Raw genomic sequence first — 22,051 nt, 5'->3', positions numbered from 1 at the left:
ACCACCTGCCCAGGTGTGTATTCCATAAACACACACCTGATTAAGACACCTTAGTATTTGATTCAGTAATCTGAGTGAATGTAGGACTAAATGTGTCCAGCAATTGGGTAACAGAGCATGTGAAGTAATTTTTATATGGCTTGGCTTTGGTAAAAGTCACTGTATAAATTGAAAACTCGTTTGCTATGAACAGCTAGAAAAAAAAACATTTATTGATGTACAAACATGTTTTACCTACTACTACTATGACTCTTGAGCTGCCATATTCAGTCTTTTCTTTGTTCATTTGGGAGTTATATTTTTGTTTTGAGCTTTGGCACATTACGCTTTCTTTTGAAGATGCTTTATAAAACTTAATACAAGACTGCAGGGAAACTAATTTTAAAAAGCCAATTGAGTCTGAATGTATATAAAACATAAGTCAGATGAAGAGTGTAAACACGTCACAATAAAACACAGAAATAAACCTTCCAAGTGCAGAGTCCTAAGACGCTTTGCGTTCATCACCTTCACTGACCTGAGCAAGAGAAAAAGAAACACAGATGAGTTTGTGTTTTTAAACCTTAATGCATCTTCTTTTCTTAGGTTTTCAAGGAGGCTTCACAAGATGGTACGGCGGCTTGTGCCAGACTGTGATGTACGTTTTTTGACCTCACAGTGTGGCAGTGGGAAAGGTGCTGCTATGGTAACTGCAGTTGCCTATCGCCTTGCTGCTCAAAATGCAGAGAGACAGCGCATCCTCGACACTCTACGCTTGAGTCGTGAACAACTCCTTGAGGTGAAGAACCGAATGAGTGAGGCGATGGTGCAAGGCTTGTCAAAGCAAACCCATGAGCAGTCAAGTGTCAAGATGCTTCCTACCTATGTGAGATCCACACCGGATGGAACAGGTAGATACAGGATACACACAGCTTCTGCTTGTTAACACTATAATCCCAATTGTGTCATATTTGATACATGAGTTTCAAAGACCTCTATCTTATCAACATGATAATTTAGTTTCCTTAAAAACCTGTTCAAAAATTAAAAAAAAAAGTATTTTAACCCCCGTAAGGATTATCATTCCACTGCAGGCAGCTGGAGTCATTTGTGGGCCCTTTTCTGTACAGCTGTTTCATGACATCATCCACACACTTAAAGGGGCTGTTAGGAGTTTGAATGTGAACTTGACAAAGTCTTCCTCCTAGATATATGCCTGATCGTAATCCAAACTTTAAGATGAGTTAAAATTAATCAGTTGTGTCGAGCAAGACTGGATTGACAAGTCTCTATGATAACAGCATCCCAGCTGACGAAGTGTAGAAGTTAGAAGAGAGAGAGCTTTTTTCTGCTTGAAAACAATTTCTGTGATTAATTTTGTAGTGATGGTGGAAAGAAGAGCCTACCTGTCAGACAGAAAAAGGACAGAAAATCAGAGGAAAGATAAACAGGAGAGTGATACAACCTGAGCTAAAGGCTAAACAGCCATTATCTCGGGCTGTATCACTCTATAACACAGGGGCTAATCTGTTTTTGATAATGTTCATTCCAACTCATAGTCAGCAGTTATTCTGCAGTGGTCTGTTCAAACTTTAGAGTCTATCAACAAATGAAGACTGAGGTTACGTTAGCTTTGATTGGTAGATGACTGGCAGGACATAACCAGGATTTACTTACAATATATATTACAGACATGTCTCACAGGATCATACTGTCAGCGCTACACATGAATAGCTACTAGACTACTGTACAAACTGACAGTTTGCTTGTTGTCACATAAACCAACAGATACGCCGTAACACTGGGCTGCCGATGTCGCTAACATGTAGCCGGCTACTGACGTATGGTACAAGCTTACAACGTTTGCTCGTTGTCACACTTAAAACAACAGCACTGCGTAACTGTACTGATAAATACCTTACCTTGTCACATTGTATCTGGTAAAAAGTGGTAGATACTAAAAGTGGTTTTCTTGATCTAAGAAAATTTGGTCAGAAACAAACACACACCTGGTCAAAAGTCACATTTATACGACAGGGTGCATGAGACTCTAGGCCAGAAGGTGGCGAGGCAGTTCAATTAAAACAGATCCTCTTCATAGCATCTTTAAATTTAGGAATTTCATTGCTAATTTTCAAGAACTTCTTGTAAGAATAACATCAACATTGTTACTTGAATTTTTTTTTATAATATTCCCTGCAGTGAAATAGTACATGTTTACCAAAAAATACTTCAAGTTGCCAAAACTGCCCAACTTATCAAATAATGGACAAAAATTATAACATTAGCAAAATAATTTAGCAGTTATTTTTATGGATTCTGCTCAAAAAGTTAATAAACATCTTGCATTAAAAAGAAATAGATTTTTCTGGCTATTTTTGATGGGTCAGAATTTTTAGGGTTTAAGAGAAGTTAAACATATTTTCTATCAGGCTACTGTAAAGTTCTGACTTGGTATCCTTTTTTGTTTCCCTCAGAGCATGGCGACTTCTTGGCTTTGGATCTTGGTGGCTCCAGCTTTCGAGTGTTGCTGGTGCAAGTGCGAAAAGGAAAGAAATCTACAGTAGATATGCACCAGAAGATCTACAGTATCCCACAGGAGACCATGCAGAGCACAGGGGAAGAGGTAAAACATCAATCTGGCCACCAAGATATTTTACATACGCAATTATGAAAAAAAATATGATATTGTAGAGAAGCACTCCTTTTTTGGGCAAGGTTTTCTTTTAAGTTTAAAAATCTATTTTTCAACAATTACATGACATCAGTTGATCTGATCCTAAAATAATGTCACTTTGTTGGAGGCAAATAGATAAAACTAACATATATGTACTTTATAGTCTCAATGTTACTAAATATTATATCCAGGTGCCAGTGTTGCAGTCAAGTCATTGCAGCTTGAGTCTCCAGTCCTCGGTGTTTGAGACAGAGTTATCAAAGAAAAAAATCTGAGTCCAGCCTGATTCCAATCCGCGGATGTTTCCTCTGTATTCCTTTCAGTCGCCATCTGTAGCAGCTCCTCTTCTGTGTGCTCCGGTTCATACAGGTATCCTTTTGGTTCCAAAGTGAATGGAACTTCATCGACGCTGTCATAGTCACTCATTTTGAATTTCCTATGCTGCCTCACAATCCTTAGAGTACAAACAAAAGAATTATGATACTTGATCAAACTTACACTGGGCTACAACCAGCGCCCGAAGCATAGCTTGTTTACATTCCCTACAGCTGAAAGGAGGAGGGGGGACGGAGCGCACTAGCGCTGCGGGGAAGGACACATGACCAGTTAGTTAGGTCCAGATAAATTTTTATATTTCCGAAGACTTAATGCACTTAAAACATATTTTATGTAGCGTACTCTTAAACTGTGGTGTTACTTTTTGATTTTAGTTCTTGTAGGCAGAGAAAATATCCTTTGAATTTGGTACCGTCTGTCCCTGTTAGCGCCTATTTCCTCGTCACCATTGATTACAGTCTGTGTCTCACTGAGGGAGAGGAGACAACTTTCTACTGTATCAAATGTCCTTAGCGGTCACATAGAGCTCATTCAACCCCACTTCAAAAAAACGTAACTATCCCTTTAAGACTTGAACCAGGTAACATTACAACTTAATTAGCTACGACTTTGTTTTTTCTTGGATTATAACAACTTTTTTCAAGTTACCTTGAATCTTCATTCAATATAACTATTTTATATATGTATCAGTTTGACTTAATTAACATAGCTCTACAACTGTATTCTGTTATTAAAAATATTTTTTTCGCATTTTAAAAAGACTCAATTCACACAACATCAAAACTTTATTCATGTAAGATTAGACGACAGAACAACTTGAATCTTGAAACTACAAATTTTTCCCTTTTTTGTCTTTACCTCTAAGCCTTCATTATACCAGTTTGATACCTTTTCTATTACATGTGATGAGTATTTGAGTCAGACTGTAAAAGTAACATTTATGTCACATAAATTTCCAAACACAAGTCATGAAGCATATTCATACTCTGCATGAATCTCTAAACTTCTATTTCAATTTCTGTTTTACCAGCTTTTCGACCACATCGTGGACTGTATCGCTAAATTCCTGGAGTACATGGGCATGAGAGGCGCATCCTTACCTCTAGGATTTACATTCTCCTTCCCTTGTCATCAAAGCAGACTGGATCAGGTAATTTTTGATAACATTTTGATGAAACTTCTAGCAAATAATCATAATGATACCATGTTAAACATGTGTATTTGATTGCACATTAACCTGAACCTAATGTCTGGATAATGTTAAGACAGCATTACAGCACATTTCTTCCTGCCCAGGACTTTAGAATATGGGTCACTCTTCTGCCTTGTTGCTAACTGAAAATGGTTAGTGGTTTACGTGCGAACTTCTTGAGGGTAAGACTTGGCTATGTGATTTGAAAAAATCTGCAGCTTCTGAGAAACCAGAACAAGTATCCCCACTGCTGGTCGTCTGGCAGACCATCAAAAAACTCATTCAGATAGGCTTCATTCACTTTATCTCATTCAAATAGAATAAAAATGTTTATACATCTTTTGTTTTCTTTCACTTGATTTATTGCTGTTCTCCTGTCAGTGATAAATATGACACTCATGAACATACACGTTCACCTTGACCAGTATCCGCAATCCATCACGTTTGTGTTTTGTCTCTGAAGAAGAGCAGGAATAGATGTAAGGCTTAAAGAGAGGGATAGTGATGGATTGAAAGGCAGATCTAAACATGCTGAGATTAAAAGAAACACTCTGATCAAAGGTTGAGGGAAATATGGCTCATCCAAAGTGCATCATGGGAGCATTAGAGCAGTGTGAAGTCCATTTTAAAAACACTTACACATATTTTGTCCTCACTCTTTCTTTGAAAAAAGAGTTTATATAATGCCACTCTGATTTAAATCACGTATCTCATGTTCTTGTGAACTATAAGTCATGACCACGGCTCACATAAGTCTACCTTTTGATATGTGGAACTAAGGCATACTGTCTACATCTTCAACTTCAACTTTATTGTCCCCTGAAGAGAAATTGGCTTTGCAGGTGGCAAGTAAAAAAAGCGAGAACACAGAAAGCACGGTCACATCCAGACTCCACACTGAAATAGACAACGGAAGCAGGAGGCGAACTGTGACCAGGTTTACTCTTCAAATAACCTTGAAGGGGCCGATTAACCTGGGTGCTAGCTTGCGGCACACTCTCTGACCAACCCAGGTACGGTGGTGCTCGATGTCAGTGGCGGTCTGCAAACTTTTTCTGGCGTGCCATTGATTCCAGAAGTGAAGTATTGACTTGCCTCCAAGTGACTTTGCAGAGCTGAATGAACTGGACTGCTGAGGGCACCCCCACCTCTCTTTCCTGTTTTGGAAACAGTGGTGGCTGATAGCCATATTGGCACTCAAAAGGAGAAAGGCCAGTGGCGGCATTCTGCAAAGTACTATGTGCATGTTGTGCCCAGGCAAGTCGATTGCTCCAAGTGGTCGGATTCATAGAGACCAGACAGCAGAGGGTCCTCTCCAAGGTTTGATTGGTTCGCTCTGGCTGACCATTGGTCTCCGGATGAAACCCTGAGGACAAGCTAGCAGAAGCGCCCAAAAGCGAAAAAAATGCCTTCTACAACCAGGAAGCAAACTGCAGACCCCGGTCTGACACAATATCAAGAGGAAGACCATGGCGGCAAAAAATATGCTGGACCACCAGCCTGGCTGTCTCCAGTGCAGAGGGGAGCTTGGGTGGGGGGTGGCAAGAAAAAAAAACCTGAACACAGAAAACACGGTCACATCCAGACTCTTCACTGAAATAGACAAGTGCATAGATACTCCGAAGGATAACTGGAGGTAACACCATCATTACAAAACAAAAGCACAATAATTTTCACCTTCACCTTGAATTTTTTATCCTGTTAGATTTAGCTTTTGGCAGTCTTTGTCCTCTGCAGAGGTTAGGAGCTCACACTCCCCATGGAGGGGGTGATCAGGGCACTGCATAATGTCCTGAGCCTTAGAGAAGTATTGACATTAATCAGACAATATCAGACACCAGATTCAGTTTGATTGTTCTGAGTAAGCACAACTAGAAAAGCCGTTGCTGAAGAAGTTCTGCCATGAATGCAGAAGGCTCACTCAACCTTTGCTGAATGAGTGGATGATTAATTTAATGAATTAATGGTTCAAATGAAAGAAAATTGTGTGAAAATAATGAATGAAAGAATCAAACTTGAAGTGTGACCTTTAAAATCCTGTCAAAGTGTCTTGTGTGTGTGTGTTTCATCATACACACCTTTCAGCTGGGGCCTAGCGGAAGTCAGGTGTTGCCATCATAGCTTACTAACCTCCATCAGAATGTTGGTTTTGACTTTTGATTTCCACAAGATTTCTCTGGGCTGGTATTTTTGCCAGCAGAAACAGAATATAAGTAGAGTCATAGATTTTTGTTTACATTACATATGATGAGGTAGAGAGGGAAAAAAAGTTATTGTCTTGATTTTCACAGGTTAAATGCTGGTGTTTTTTCTGTGCACACAATGTTCATCAACGCACATGTACTGTCTCTTTTCTTTCAAGGGCATTCTCCTGAAATGGACAAAGGGCTTCAGGGCAAGTGGTTGTGAAGGCCAAGATGTCATTAAGTTACTCAAAGACGCTGTTCAACGCAGACAGGTTAGTATCATTTATACCATTTTTTTTCAAAGTTTTTTTTTTTTCCCCCAAGACATAGTCTTTAAGTGACTCTTTAGATGATAAGGCGTCTACCGTCTACCCGAGGTCAACAGACAGCATGTAACCATCTGGCAGGCAATGTTCTTTCCTCTCAATTGTGACTCAGGAGAGCAATCATTTGCGTGAGAGTACAATCTGTGTCAAAACTGAGTTGAAATTGTGTCTCAGGGGATGTTGGTTTTCTCTGACACATGGTTTGATTTATGGGTCAAATATTTAAATGGCATTGTTTTCACTCTAAAGTTATCACTTCATAACTACATTCCTTCGTTCCCCCCTCCACTTCCATCAAATCTGATCTTTATAATGTTATAATTAAACACAAACAAAGCATGGAAAACACTTTTTTAGCTATTGAAATAAATAAATAAAATTTGATTTTCCACATCCACGCTGCCGACGCCTGCAGCAATCTCCTTGCAGACATGGGTATTCCTGCTCTATTTAATGCTAAACATCTGACCATCTTGGCCATCTGAATTTTAAATGTTTAGGGCCTTGTTATTTAAATGTCAATTGTCTTCAGCAGCAGTTTTTCAGAGCCAGATTTACAGAGCCAAAGTCCCCCCTTTGTCATGTGGTATTGGAGCAAGAGATGAATCCAGAGTGCATTCAATCAGTGTTTTGAATATTTAGATATTTTGAACTCACCATTGCATGGTTCTCCCAGTATTCTACAGGCTTGTCAAGATGCTGTTTAGCAAACTTTAAACAAGCTTCAACATGCCTTTTCTTGAGGAATGGAGTCTTGCGGGCTGAGTGTCCATAGAGGCCATGGTGGTGGAGTGCATTGCCTATTGTTTTCTTAACATTCATTTTCGTAACAATTGTACCTGCTGCCTCCAAGTCTTTCTGGAGCACTTTCAGGGTGGTCCTTGGCTCGTTGAGTACTCTTCTGACTATCTTTCTGACTCCTTGGTCAGAAATCTTGCAAGGAGCTCCCGTGAGTGGCCTGTTGATGGTAAGGTGGTGCTTCTTCTACTTGTGAATAATGGCCCCAACGGTGCTGACTGGAATATTCAGGTGCTTTGATATAAGTCTGTGACCAGTTCCATTCTGATGCTGAGCAACAATCAGGTTGTGAATGTCTTCAGAGAGCTCTTTGCCTTTACCCATCATGAGATGCGTCGTATTTAACTGCTTGGTGAAAAAACAACCTTTTTTAAAGGACCATCAGTTTGCTCTGGCCCAGCTGATGTTGGTTTGCACCAATTGGAAGTTCAAGTAATAATTACTGACAGATTTCAGGTGGTATGGTGCCTTTCCTTGCCAAAGTATTCAGCCTTTCCATGGTGTGTTCAATACTCTTTTCCTGTGTTATCGTACTTAATTCCACATAATCATTTTTTATGGACCTGAACGTTGTGATTTCTTTTCATGTGTGGATTATTTGAGTTAATACCAATGTTTGGTAGAAATTTCATTTGAATTGCAGCTTTGGGAATAAATATAATGAGAAAACGCGTTCAATACTTATATTTTCCCCACTGTACCTCTCTTCACCTCATCTGGAATTATAGGGGTTTTTGTTCAGAAATATCAACTTCTAATAAGTTTGTTGTCACTTCTTCCAGGAGTTTGACTTGAACTTTGTGGCAGTGGTCAATGACACAGTGGGGACAATGATGACATGTGGTTATGAGGACCCTAAGTGTGAGGTGGGACTCATTGTAGGTAAGTCTGTTTGCCCCTGTGATACTTTTGTTGGAGCTGGTCTCGAGGTCTCTCTGTACCTTTTTTGAACTGTCAGTCTAAAAATTTAATCAACTGTACAACCCCAATTCATAACCAATGTTACCTCAAGGCGTGAAATAAAATAAAAAGAGCAGGAGCAGATTGTGTTCTTTTTTTGTACAGAGATGCATGAGAATCTCACTGTGAACTTGTTTTTCTGGAGACATTTCTTTTTGATGAGTGATAGAGAAAAACCAAATACTGATTGAAATGACCTAACTGTACTTGTAATATGTCTGTCACTTACTCAGGCACAGGGACCAATGCCTGCTACATGGAGGAAATGCGGAACATCGAGCTGGTGGCAGGTGATGAAGGCCGAATGTGTGTCAACGTGGAGTGGGGAGCATTTGGTGAAAATGGAGAGCTTGATGACTTCTGCACCCAGTTTGATCACATGGTTGATGAAAGCTCTAACTACCCTGGGAAACAGAGGTACTGGATCCGACCAATGAAATCTGCACCGTCAATTGTATGAATAACCAAAAGCACCTCAAACTGCATCACATGTGGACAGTCATTCAGTATAAACCAAATACTTTGCATGAATCCAAACGATATTGGATGATCATACATGAAATGTAATTGGATTGGTTTGCTCTTCTCAAAATCACTCAGAGAGACTTTGTAGAGCAGATAAACACACAAATGTTTATTTCATTCCTGCTTCTGTGAGTACAGTTGGACAAGGAATTACAAGATTGGCCATCGCACTTCTTTAAGTAACCTTGCAGAGCCTTGCATGGTGTGTCTCTCTTTTCAGTCTTTAGATGAACCAATACATCTTATTTATCAATGTCAATATCAATTTAAACTTTAATTATATAGGACATTTAAAACAGCTAGTTGCCTACCAAAGTGCTTTAACAGTAAAATGGGCAGAAACACTAAAACCTAGAAAAACAAAAAACTTATTAAGCATCACAAGCACAAAACATATAAAAACATAAAAAAAACAATGCAGATTAAGGGTAGGAGAAAAAAATAGTAGTATGGGGATTTTTTTGTAAAAAAAAAAAAAAAAAAAAAAAAAATTCAAATTTAAGTCCTTCATCAATACTTTGTTTATAAGCTGGATTGAAAAAATGTTGAGAGGTCAGACCCCCTGAAAAAATCATAAAAACTGACACACATGTGATGTTCATTTTTGGGGGAGAATATGGCTCTAGATATAGTCTGTAAACATCATCATCTTTCAACTCTTTTACTTGGTCTGGTGTTAAAAAAGTGAACTGATGATCACAGAAATCGGGAATATTGAAGAACCGCATTTTGGTTGAACTGGCATCCCAAAAAATGTTATAGAATATAATCAGGAGAAAGCATATCATCCCAGCCCTAGTATAGATAGGCATAAAAGACCCAATAAAATTTAGAGCCCGACCGATATGGGATTTTTGGGGCCGATGCCGATACCGATACTGAGGGCAAAAAAAAGCCGATATCCGATATATCGGCCGATATCTGATATATCGACCAATATCCGGTATAATGGCTGATATATATAATAAATTCATTGATATACACAGGATATATACTGTATATAAACACTAATTATTATATACCCATATGATTCAAGACAGAGACAAAACACTATTAAATTAAGACAAGGAACTTTAATTAAAAAACTGTCAACATAAGAACTGTGGTTTAAACCAATGATAAATAAGAACAAGCTGTAAACACAATAATAAATAAATAAGTCAAACTTTAAACACAGTAAGTAGAAAGAAAGTCAAACTGTAAACACGCAATGATAAAGAAAAAAGTCAAACTTTAAACACAATAATGATTTTTTTTTAAAAAGTCAAACTGTGAACACACAATGATTAATAAGAAAAATTAAACTGTAAACACAATAATAAATAAGGCAATAAGGCAAGTTTGTGTGAACAAACTAGTGCAAACTATTTTAAGAGTACAATGAAAATAAATATTCAAAATTAAAGTTTTCAAACTGTAAACATGTAAACAGTTGCATAATGCATATATCATTTCACAAAGATGCTACTTAAACTACGTTAAAAGGTCGTATTATAGTCTTACATTAGATAATGGTGGGCGTGTGAATTAACTGTAGCATTTATCTCTGTTTATCTCACAGAAAAACAACTCACACGACGTTAAAACACCGTATTATACTCTAACATTAGATAATGGTGGACGTGTGAATTAACAGTAGCATTTGTCTCCGTTCATCTCACAAAAGCTGCAACTTACACGACGTTAAAACGCCGTTCTATAGTCTTACTGTAGATTATGGTGAACGTGTGAATTAACAGTAGCATTTATCTCTGTTCGTCTCACAAAAGATACAACTTACATGGCGTTAAACACACTTCAAAACTTACGTGAAAAAACCTTGAATGCGCTTCCTGGCATGTCTTAACAGTGTGTTTTTGTCATGGAGCACTAAAGTGTAGAGTTACATTGTTTTGAAAAGTCACAGCTGACGATGGAGTAGTTAAAGTTTTTGCCGTCCTCTCCCGTAGCAGAGTGAGTGGGGGAGACGAGCGGCTGCAAAGCATGGTCTGCGTGTGAGGGGGAGGGGCCGGGCACTCGGGCAGCGTGCAGCCCAACACACAGACTCACAGGAGCAGCAGAATTTCCGCAGAGCCAAATTTTTTTTTATAATCGGCTACATTTTGGCCGATGTTGATTATTCTGTGACAGGCTATAATCGGCCCAATTAATTGGCCCGCCGATTAATCGGTCGGGCTCTAATAAAAATGGCTGTCACTTCCACACGCTAAAAGCCCAAGTGAATAAGTGCATCTTTAGACGGGTCTTAAAAGTGGAGAAGCCATTTGCAGTCTGCACAGCTGAAGATAGTTTCACAGAGTGGGAAACTGCAAATGTATCAGTACATCTGCTATTCACTGAGAAAGCATTCTTCCATCTGAAAAGTATCAGGCAGTGAGCTAAGAGAGTAAGCAACTACCCTTTGTTCCTCACCGCCCCCTTCCCCTCAGGAACCTCTTCCCAGAACCTCTTTCAAGTTAGTCCATGATCTATACATGTGGATCATTGTGACCTCAGAAGACAACATCTGTCATGTGGTGCTTATAGGCGAGTATATCTGGCCCAGTTTGGATTTAAAAAGATGAGCTTGAAGCAAAGATTGCCTGAAGTAATCCAAGTTATTTCTTTTATTTGGAAGTGTTATTTCAAATCATCTATAAATTCTGGACATTGAAAGGAAGTCATTTTTACAAAAACATGTAGAGATTGTATCAAACTCAAATGAAATGTTTGTACGAACTTTCATGTTTAGAGAATGAACCATCTTTTAATTGCACCTTCAATTTACCAATCTTGATTTATTTATTTATATATTTATTCACAACAAATGTTGTCTAAAGGTGCTTAAGAAAACATAGGTAGGTCTAGACCTGCCAAGACCATTACCATAGGTCCAACATTAAGACAGGAGCCTTATCTTATCTTAAACCGCCACAAGTCGAGAGGAAGCCTGTTTCCAAGAGGTAGAAAAGAAGACACTGACCCTAAAACAAGCAGTCCAAAAACTTAAAGTTTTTACTCCTCAGTGTGACTTGGTTTCTTAAAGCAACATGTAATTTTGACTTGAACTCGTATTCATCTTCTTATCTGATGTTAATTTAGTATCTCATATTTTAACTTTTATGTTATAATTTAGACTTTTTCTTTTCTCTGTCTGTAAGACTTTACCTATTTTACTAAAACTGGAATGAGGAATTTTTTCATCGCCCTATATGTCTCTAGTTTTTTCTTTCTTTTTCATTTTGTGTATTAGGGCAAGCCTCCATGTTTGAATTTATTTTTCTCCAGCATCCATAATTTAGCAAGTTACAGTTTCGGGGGGAAAACATCCTTTGAATGAGCAGAAACCCTGACCACATCCAGGGTTTGTAGAGAGAGAAGGAGATGGGTTTTGTATGTATCTGCAGTTTTGGCTTCAGAAGCACTAATTTTATCAGTTGTGCCTTTTGCTAACATATTTTAAAAGCCATATATGTCCTGAGTGTTTAAACGACTCAAACAAAGGCGTTATGAGAGAGAGAGCACTGACTTTGTGCTGTACGTAAGGGGGGAGAACTATACGACGCATGCATAACCCAAGTGTAAACACAGAGGACTAAAAGAAAATCCCTGACTCCAGCTGCTCATAGTAAAGAGGAATCTGATGCTCCTGCTGTTTAACAATACCAGCCCCCTGGTATGGGCCATCAGCGGGGAGGATTGATCTGTTTTCAGTTTGAACACAGCAGTCTAGATGGTGCACCTTATGAAGCAGTCCCTCCAGCGATTGCCTCTGTTTGGGTTAAACCTATGGCCCACTTTCCTTCTGTCTATTTCCCAATTTTCTTCAAATTAAGGGCTTAAAATGTAAAAAAATGTTCACTTCATTTGAAACATTTTGTAGACATGTAAAACTAAAGAATGTGCTTCTCGAACTGCGACAAACCCCTTAAATCAGCAGTCTTCCAGAGGAGAACACAGGGAGAAGACGATTTACACTTCTTGGATGTTAAAGTAAATTGTGAGGAGATGATAGTTGGGCATGACAGCAACTCCAACCTCTGCAGCTACAGAGCACAAACGTGTCTTTATATTCCTTTCCTCATATCTTTCATCTCTAAAGTAATGAGCCCTGGAACTTCTTTTTAAAAAAAAATTTCCAGCATTTTGGACCATCCATAAAGTTTGCTGCTGAGAGTAATCACTTTGTGTGTGTTTTTTTTTTCTCTGAGGTATGAGAAGATGATCAGCGGCATGTACCTGGGAGAAATAGTGAGGAATGTACTCATGGATTATACTTCCAAGGGCCTGCTGTTCAGAGGCAAGCTGTCTGAGAGGCTCAAGACGCGGGGAATCTTTGAGACCAAGTTCCTGTCACAGATTGAAAGGTGAGTGACTCGCAGCCCTTTAAATGCATTCGTCAATCTAATAAATTCAAACTAATTTTAAGCCCAGAAAAAATATACCTTTGAAGTACTTCATATTAAATTACACAATTAATCACCAGAATAATCCACACAACACACACACACCAAGTCATGTGCTAACACACCACAAATAGCTACCAAAAGCTGTTAACTTAGGAGAAACATGGTCCTGTGAAGATTATGTGTATTAGGCAAGTGATGCCTTGAGAAGCAGTAAATAAATAGCAAAAAAAACACGAGATAAGATAAGATAAGATAACATAAGTCTTTATTGATCCCCAGGAGGAAATTATTTTGTTGTAGCATACAGCATGTGAGGGGTAAAAGAGCAGTGCAGTGACATAAAGTACACAGTAAAAACACATAGCTAACTTTAAACTTTATTTCATTCTAATTGTATTATTGTTACTTTGTTTTGGAATTAAATGGAGATAGAATCAAAACTAATTTTCCTTGTCCAAGACAACTTTTTACTGGATGCAATGCGCAGAGGTAGGGGACTTATCACTATAGTTAGGAAGCACTGTTTGAAGTATGACATCAAGCAAATGTTGTAGTAGCTGGCTATATGTAGCGCTATCATCAGCCCAGTGCTACGGCGTATCTGTAGCTAATGTGACAACAAGTAAACACCGTCAGTTTGTAAGTAGTTTAGTAGCTGTTTATATTTAGCGCAGTTGGCAGCCCTGTGCTCTAACATATGTCCGTGATGTGTAACGTTATTAAATCCTGCATAGCTATGTCCTGCCAGTCATCTACCAAGCAGAGCTAACATAACCTCACTCTTCATTTTATTGATAGACTCTCAAGTTTGAACAGACCACTGCAGAATAACTGCTGACTGTGCGTTGGAATGAACGTTATCACTGTTTAGCCCCTGTGTTATAGAGTGATACAGCCCAAGCTAAAGGCTAACTAGCCTTTAGCTTGGGCTGTATCTCTCTCCCGTTTAGCTTTCTAATGCTCTTCTGTCCTTTTTCTGTCTCACAATTAGGCTCCAGTGTCCTACAAAATGCTACTACAAAATTAATCACAAAAAATTGTTTTCAGTAGAGAAAAACACAGACCTCTCTTACCATTTCTAAACTTCATTAGCTGGCATGGTGTTGTCATAGAGACCTAGATGTGCGGCAAATCAATCCGGTCCTACTCAACCCAGTCAGGACGACAAAGGAGCAACAAAGTAGTATTTGGAGATAACCTACATTGTTGCTGATAATCTTACTTTAAAGTGTGGATTGCGATTGGGCATAAATCTAGAAGGAAAACTTTTGCAAGATCACTTAGTGACACAGCCCCTTTAAGTACATCTGGGTGAATTATTTTACTGAAACTGAAGATGTTTTGAAATAGATAAGAATTTTATATGTATCAAGCCTGTAATGCAAATACTTTTGTATCTTAAAAAATGTTTAGCAATACTGGCCCTGTATTTACATGGTATTGGATCCATGGTATTGGAGTTTTACAGTGTCACACACCACCACTCCTCGGACTGTAACGGGGCTGCTGACAGAGATACATACGGGCTTAAAGAACCAGTCAGCATTGCATGCCTTGTTTTCAAATGAAAACCTTGGGCCATGTGTAAACATTCACTCTGTTACTGAACATACAGATCTCAAGGCTCAATCACTGAGCAAAGGATCTTCCTGCCTCACTAAGCTGGTTCTTTGTTTTGGCTTCATCGACCCACCCTAGTAAACATAGATTCACATGACACATCTCAGCTTTGTAGTCACTAAACAATCTCGGAAGTCCTTGTTGAATGCCTTTGTAAACGTAATCTCTGAGATTGTGTGTGTGATTTACCCCAGCAGCAAACATCTTATTGTCCTGTCTCCAGTGTGTGTGTGTGTGTTCATGTTTTATGTTGGTTTAAAGTACCATCTGGAGTGTCGGTTTATTGTTGCCCATATTTCATCATCATCATTCATATATTAGTAGTAAGTCTATTTATAGGTGTGTGTAATGAAATTGTCAACTCAATCAACCAATTAATTAAGGTCTCACAATACAAAATACTCATGGCACGTCCACAAAAAAAACCAAGCTGCCTTTTCTTCTTTATTCTTGTCTTGTCACTCCTTCTTGAAGAATTGATTCTTATGTCTCACTGGAATCATTATTTTTAGAATTAGGAGTGATATTAGGGTTTTGAATTTGTTAATTGTATTGCAGCGCAATAAAAAGCGCAGACTAGTGTCTTAGTGAAAAATACCACCCATCCACAATAGCTTTTCCACAAGCAGGGCAGGCTGGGTGAATAAATCACACACACTCTTCCCAACACTGTGTGTTTATGAAGCAGCTGACAGCTCACAGTGGATCAGTCTGAAAACAGTCAAGTCATATCTCCTGTTCAGATCCTCAGAATTTAACTGTAGACCTTAACAAACAACCACCTGTTTAGAAAACAAAAGCACTTAGAGGGGCTGTTAGGAGTTTGAAAATGATCTTTAAAAAGTCTCCCTTCAAGGTATATGCCTGATCGTAATCCACACTTTAAAATGAGATTATTAGCGCCAATATTGCTGGTTACAGGTTATTTTAAGTTGATACATCTCAGCTTCCAGGTCCGGATTGATTTGGATCTAGGTCCCTATGAAAACACCACACCAGCTGATGAAGTTTAGTTGTGAGAGGAGATAAAATACAGAGATCTGTGTTTTTCTCTGCTAAAAATGATTTCTATGACCAACTCTGTAGTGATGATGGACAATGGAGCCTCACTGTCAGACAGAAGAGCAGAAAAAAGCTAAACGGGAGAGTGATACAGCACGAGCTTAAGGCTAACACAGGGGCTAAGCTGTCTGCAGTTATTCTGGAGTGGTCTGTGCAAACTTGAGAGTCTATCAATAAAACGAAGAGTGAGGTTACTTCAAAAAACTCAAACAGGTGTTCATTTTCTGTTTCATGAGATTCAAACTAAAAACACTTCCTCTTCTTCTAACTTCATCATTCTCCTTGATCCTAAAGGGACCGTCTGGCAATGCGACAGGTCCGCTCCATCCTGCAGCACCTGGGCCTCACCAGCTCCACGTGTGATGACAGTGTCCTGGTGAAGGAGGTTTGCAGCGTGGTCGCTAGACGTGCAGCTCAGCTCTGTGGTGCTGGTTTGGCAGCCATGGTCGACAAGATACGAATGAACCGGAACTTGAACCAGATGTCCATTACTGTGGGAGTGGACGGCACCCTTTACAAGACACACCCTCAGTAAGAAGTTGTGTTTTTTTTATTCCTGTTTCTAAATGATTTCACAGCTCTGCAGGTCACGAAACAGAAGCATGAATTCCCTCCTGGTCTTTCCCTCTGGGGTTTTTAATTTTTATCAACAGCTCTGGTGTTCAGCAAATGTCTGACCACGTGGGTTTCTTTCAGGTGTCTCAAAAACCTCAAATCAAAATGTAACTGATTTTTTATTTGTTTTTGTGAAAAAACCTAACAAGGAAAACGCATGGTCAAGTCGAACGGCCCATCTCAATTTCTGAGATTATTTGCCAAAAACACAAGTCCATCAACTTGTTTGGGATCAAGAGCAGGTCTTTTTAATTTTAATGAACACATGCTCAGAGCGCTCAGAAGTTCCTGGCACACACAGGTATTTACTGACCAGCTTTGAGAGTTGAGGGTACCGGTTGCAACTATGTCACTCCACCAAAGCAGCGGGTGTCTGTCTGCAGACAGAAGAGTCTCCTTTACGTAGGCTTGCATCTCCAGGATGCCGTCATGGCTGCCTTTACCTAAGTCATCGGATTGATACGAGTCCCCAAACAGGCTCCCCGTCACACCCAGGGCATCAGCTGCCTTTTCACCCATACGAGAACACTCACGTAGCTTTGTTTAGTGATGGGTCAGCAGGGCATGTGTTAACATGGTAGTGAATTCTTAGAGCGCCACCTGATGAATAACAAGGCAAACTACATCAAATTGCCTGATTCATGTGTTGAGACTACAGCCAGCGTTTCGAGCACACTGTGAGAGTTCCAGCATGAACTTTTCACCTCATGTTCAAACAACTGTTCGAAACTCATATAAAAAGTGACAGCCCTACAGCATAATACAGTTAAAGCTATACAGTGGTGTTAGTACAAACTGCTGCAGATTGTTCTGGAGTGAGGAGACATTTTTTTAAGAGAGGGAAAGATAACATGAAGAAAATGTTCACTGAGAGATGTTTCCAAACTGAAGGAGCTCTGGAAATAAAGGCTTTCTTTGCTTTGTGATCAGGAACAGAGAGCTGTGCCGAGTTTTCTCAGGCAATCGTTAAAGAAGAATGGCATCATGTTGTTTTAGACAATGAGGGTAATAAAGATGTATCCATTACTATACACATTGCAGCTGCCGCTACTTCTGTCTTGTTGTCCTCTTATTGTTGAAGAAGGTTGAGCTACTCGGTAAAGCATGATACAATAAGAGCTTGTGAAAGGACGACATGATGTAAACCCTACAGAGTCTTTTATAGGCTCCATTAAGAGGAGGAGGACCGGTGTTCTGTGCAACCTGGTACACAAAGTATGTCTGTTTGTTTGGTGGTGTTTTTTTTTTTTTTTTCTTTTTTTTTCAGTGAATGGAAAGAAGTTTCTGGACTGGCTAAGGTCACCAATGCCAGGGTTCATTCTAAAGAATATGACTACTGTGATGCTTGAATACAATACATTGTTTCTTTATAAACTCAGGCAGAATGAAGGGCACTTTCAAATGGCTGAAAGCTCAAAAAGAAATGACTCATGGTAATGCTGGTCATAAAACACAGTTTATTCTTGTGTTTGATTAGTTTGGTTAATTATTATGTTTGATAATTATTTCAGGTAAGACGGGTTTTATTCTACAACAAGAAGTAGGACAGATGGAATTTTGCTTTTGTGCCAAACAATGAAAAGTTTTGCTCAGTGTGAAACCCCTGCTGTATGATTTCAGTCTGACTCAAAGTATCCACTGTGACACTCCATTAATCTCTCCTGTCCTTCCTCTTCCCTAAAGTTTCTCCAGCATCATGCAGGAGACGCTCCAGGATTTGGCACCACAGTGTCAGGTGACTTTCCACAAGTCAGAGGACGGCAGCGGGAAGGGAGCAGCACTGATCACAGCTGTGGCATGTCGGGTCAAAAGAGAAGAGCAAAACTGAACAGTTTTGACAGCAGCTGAAAGGTAGAGCCAGAGCCTGACTAAGACTGACAATCTGTAACGGGCCAGCGAAATAAAGCCCCACATGCCTGGGCCTGAGTTGAAATCTTTACTACTGTAGCATCCAACCTAGCTTAGTTTGTATGTGCCGCTTCACACACATGTGACTCTAAGTTTGTTGCCTTATTTTATTTCATAAATACAGAAATTAGTCTGTCATTATAGTAAATTGTTCAATTTTGTGTTGATGGATTTGCACCTTTAGAGACATATGACTGTTACAAACTGTGAGGATAATTTGTGTACACTCCCTTTACCAGGTCACTCAGCATGTAACAACTCATGAAAGCAAAAGAGAAGACAGAATATAATGAAATTTGGAGAGTTTTTTCAACAGCAAACAAAAGAAATGAGAACAAGGAAAGGCATGATTTTATTTAGATAGTTCTTAAAACATGGGTTTGCAAAGTGCTGTAACATGAGCAAAAATAAACAGGACAAACAAAATAACATGTATTGATAAAATTACAGGAGACAGCCAAATCTGACAGATGTTTGCTTGAAATAATCTGAGTTACACACCTGCAGGATTTAGACTTTTAAAACTGATTTTTTAAACAGTGCTTTTAGACAGGCTCTTTGTTTTATCCGCTCAGAAGTGAACTTTCTTGATCACAGCAAATTAATGGTTTTACATCAACATTGCAGTCACCCTTATGACTTGTAGTTTAGTGTAACTTCAAGTTCTAGATATTATAATATGACGTAATTGATTGTCATTAAATGCATGTTAGTAAGAAAATCAGTTCGAGTATTACCGTGAAGACAAGAAAAGAGACAGAGTACGTCCAACGAATGTAAGACAACCAAAGGTTTCTTCAAACCAAATGTACGAGCACAGGTCTCAACCCTGTTTAACCCAACAATGGAAACCACTTCATCCAGTCACAAAGAAACTCTGTAAGGGATTAATGAGAACAAGTTTATTCTCTTCACTGAAAGGGGAACTGAATTGAATCACAGAGGTAAGCGGTCCTCCTGGGGCTGAAGATTAAGGGAATAAAAAGGCTGTTAAATCTTTTATGTTGACCTGTTGTTTGATTGTATTTATTTTTCTCTTCTCTTGTATTTAAATTGGAGTGTGTGAAGAAACATGGTTACTGATGAGTTTTGATATCAAGTAGTTCTTAACAGGAATCTCTAATAGTTTCTGAATTAAATGGGTGGAAATGTTTCAAAACTATTAACACAAGTATCCAGATTACAAATCAGCACCAGTTGTTTTTTTCTGTTTTTCACAAATACCACGGTTATGTCATTGTTATGTCCATGTTAGTGATTCTTTCTGTGTTTTTAAACTGACACTCTTTACTTTCTTAAGTAGGTCTCCTTTATTTAAATATTTTATTTTTATTTTTTTCGCTATTTGTAGATTCAGGCAACTGGCTGTTTTATGATGACTGACGATTAAAGAAGAGCTGCTGTCTGTACAATGTCATCAAGCAAAAACATTCACAACCGAATTCTGACTTTCTGTTTGTCTTCATTTATCATTGTTGGTTTTATTGAGAGGCTTAAAACTGTTGACACCAGGGGGGTATTGCACAAAACCAGGATAAGGGATTGAGCTGGCAAACATTGGTTATCCTGGATGAAGTTAGCCTCAAGTCGGTTGAACAAAAACTGGCCAAGTTTATCCTGGACTAGTTACCATGGCGATTTATTCTCTGCAGCTAGCCTGCTCCAGACCAGGATAACTACCAGGATAAGATTAATCCTGCTATGGCTCTGCTCTCTGTAATGTAAGAAATGAGCGTGGTTTACAGCATTTCCATGCTTTTTCTACACATTACATCATTTCATCATCCTGCATCCAAATCTCACAAATGTAGTCATTGCATTTGCTGGTTGACTTTAGTATTGTTTATTTGCACAGATTGTATGAAGACAAAAATAACTTTTAACACAGACAGTTGATAATCCTTTCTTTATTAATACAAGTCCTACAAGAAAAGGTTTAAAATTATTATAAAGAAAATTGAAAAAACAGGCCTCACTGAAATCAGTACTAAACCAAACTGATGAAAAAAACAAAACAAAAAAAAACAACCCTAAACCTGCAGAATGAGAAAGAGGAGAAACAAAGGAAAAATAAATATATCACACTACTGAAATGGACGACAATATAACAGACAGAATATAATTTTGTCTTTACTGTCTCCTTAAAATAAAATCATCCTATTTTAAGACTCCCCCTTTAGGAGTGAAAGGGTCCCACATCATTCTGACTTCACTTTTTAACTTAAACAATCTTTCTATTCATTCATTTGGTCTCATTGTCAGCCCTGCTGTTATATTGCAATACTAATAAAGACAGCTTGTCAAATTGCTGTCAGAGGTTTAACTAATATGTATATCACTACCTGTCACAGCCCCCCTGGATCCCCTCCATCACTGACCTCCCTTTATTTAAGTCAAGTGCCAGCTCCTCTGCTGGGGTCAGGTCCTGGCTTGGTGGGCCACCCCCTGTGCTGGTTTGATGTGTCTTTTTTTTCACGGCTAAAATTGTACAGAAATTCATTCTCAGCAGACAACAAATGTATCACTTCATTTGATAATTGCTCTTTGGGCTGCGCATAAGTAACTTACCAGACTGCAGAATATTTTTATATTTGGTTTTCACCTGCTGCCAGGTTCTTTTCTGGCCAGACAGGTTTGTTCTTCATGACAGATGAGGGATGAAACAGAACACAACATAAGATAAATTGATTCAATAGATAACACGGACGCAGAGTTTAAATTTTCTTTGAACTTAATTATACTTCAAATAACCTGAGTAACATGCACTTCTATGGGCCACATTAAAGAAAAACACAAGTATTGATTAGCGGACTTGAAAAGTCATCAGCTCCACATCCTAAAACTGTAATTATGACAGTGTGTGGAGTACTGTTTCTTAATTGTACATGTTCGCGCTACTTACGCATTAAGCCGGTCCGTTATTAACTGGCAGGCTTTTTCCCCCTCTCCTTTTTTTTTATTTTTTTATTTATCTATTTATTTTTTTAACCACACTCGTGTAGCCTTTCTTGTGGATTATATGTTTTGATTCTTTATTTAGTTGAAGAAGCATTGCCTGTTCATACCGCATGAAGAAAGATGCACGTCCTTGTTCCATTTTCAATCTGTAATTCTGTGATCGATCTCGTGGTCTTCTTACGGAGGCTGTGCGTCACAGCGGTGCGTCAGAGGCTGTCCCAATACGGGGACTCCTCCAAATGCGGCCGACGAATCCGTTTCGGGGGCCGCGAAGGACGGGTTTGGTGAATCCTTCATAGCCTCACATATCCCAAGATTCATTGCGTATGAATGCCGAACATGATGGACACGGCCGAACTCCAAAAGGAGTCCTGATTTATACAGATATGAAGGATTTCTGGCAACAACTATGTGATTGTGTTTCTAAAACGTGAAAGAATATTTGGTTTTTCCGTGTGAAAATGTGTTGTTTGGGCTATTTTCAAGTAATATACAGTGGAAAAACAGTTCTTTATGAATCT

The 22,051-nt window shown here is 38.9% G+C and overlaps 1 protein-coding gene across 1 annotated transcript in view; it reads left to right on the top strand.

Annotated features, from left to right (window-relative positions):
- Positions 1 to 20,030, top strand: part of hk2 (hexokinase 2) — a 48,425-nt gene extending 28,395 nt beyond the window's left edge. Inside the window, exons 10-18 of the mRNA XM_074669869.1 lie at positions 586 to 890; positions 2,457 to 2,605; positions 4,023 to 4,142; positions 6,547 to 6,642; positions 8,277 to 8,376; positions 8,688 to 8,871; positions 13,170 to 13,325; positions 16,344 to 16,580; positions 18,348 to 20,030. Coding sequence (XP_074525970.1) covers positions 586 to 890; positions 2,457 to 2,605; positions 4,023 to 4,142; positions 6,547 to 6,642; positions 8,277 to 8,376; positions 8,688 to 8,871; positions 13,170 to 13,325; positions 16,344 to 16,580; positions 18,348 to 18,492 — 1,492 coding nt within the window. The 3' untranslated portion in view covers positions 18,493 to 20,030. The remainder of the gene's footprint in view (positions 1 to 585; positions 891 to 2,456; positions 2,606 to 4,022; positions 4,143 to 6,546; positions 6,643 to 8,276; positions 8,377 to 8,687; positions 8,872 to 13,169; positions 13,326 to 16,343; positions 16,581 to 18,347) is intronic.
- The last annotated feature ends 2,021 nt before the right edge of the window (positions 20,031 to 22,051 follow it).

This window comes from Halichoeres trimaculatus, unplaced genomic scaffold (assembly GCF_033239565.1).
Source record: "Halichoeres trimaculatus isolate MK-OKI-2021-1 unplaced genomic scaffold, fHalTri1.1 fHalTri1_scaffold_5, whole genome shotgun sequence".
Classification (NCBI taxonomy): domain Eukaryota; kingdom Metazoa; phylum Chordata; class Actinopteri; order Labriformes; family Labridae; genus Halichoeres; species Halichoeres trimaculatus.
Note: the sequence above shows the minus strand (reverse complement) of the source record. Positions and strands in the feature narration are given on the sequence as shown.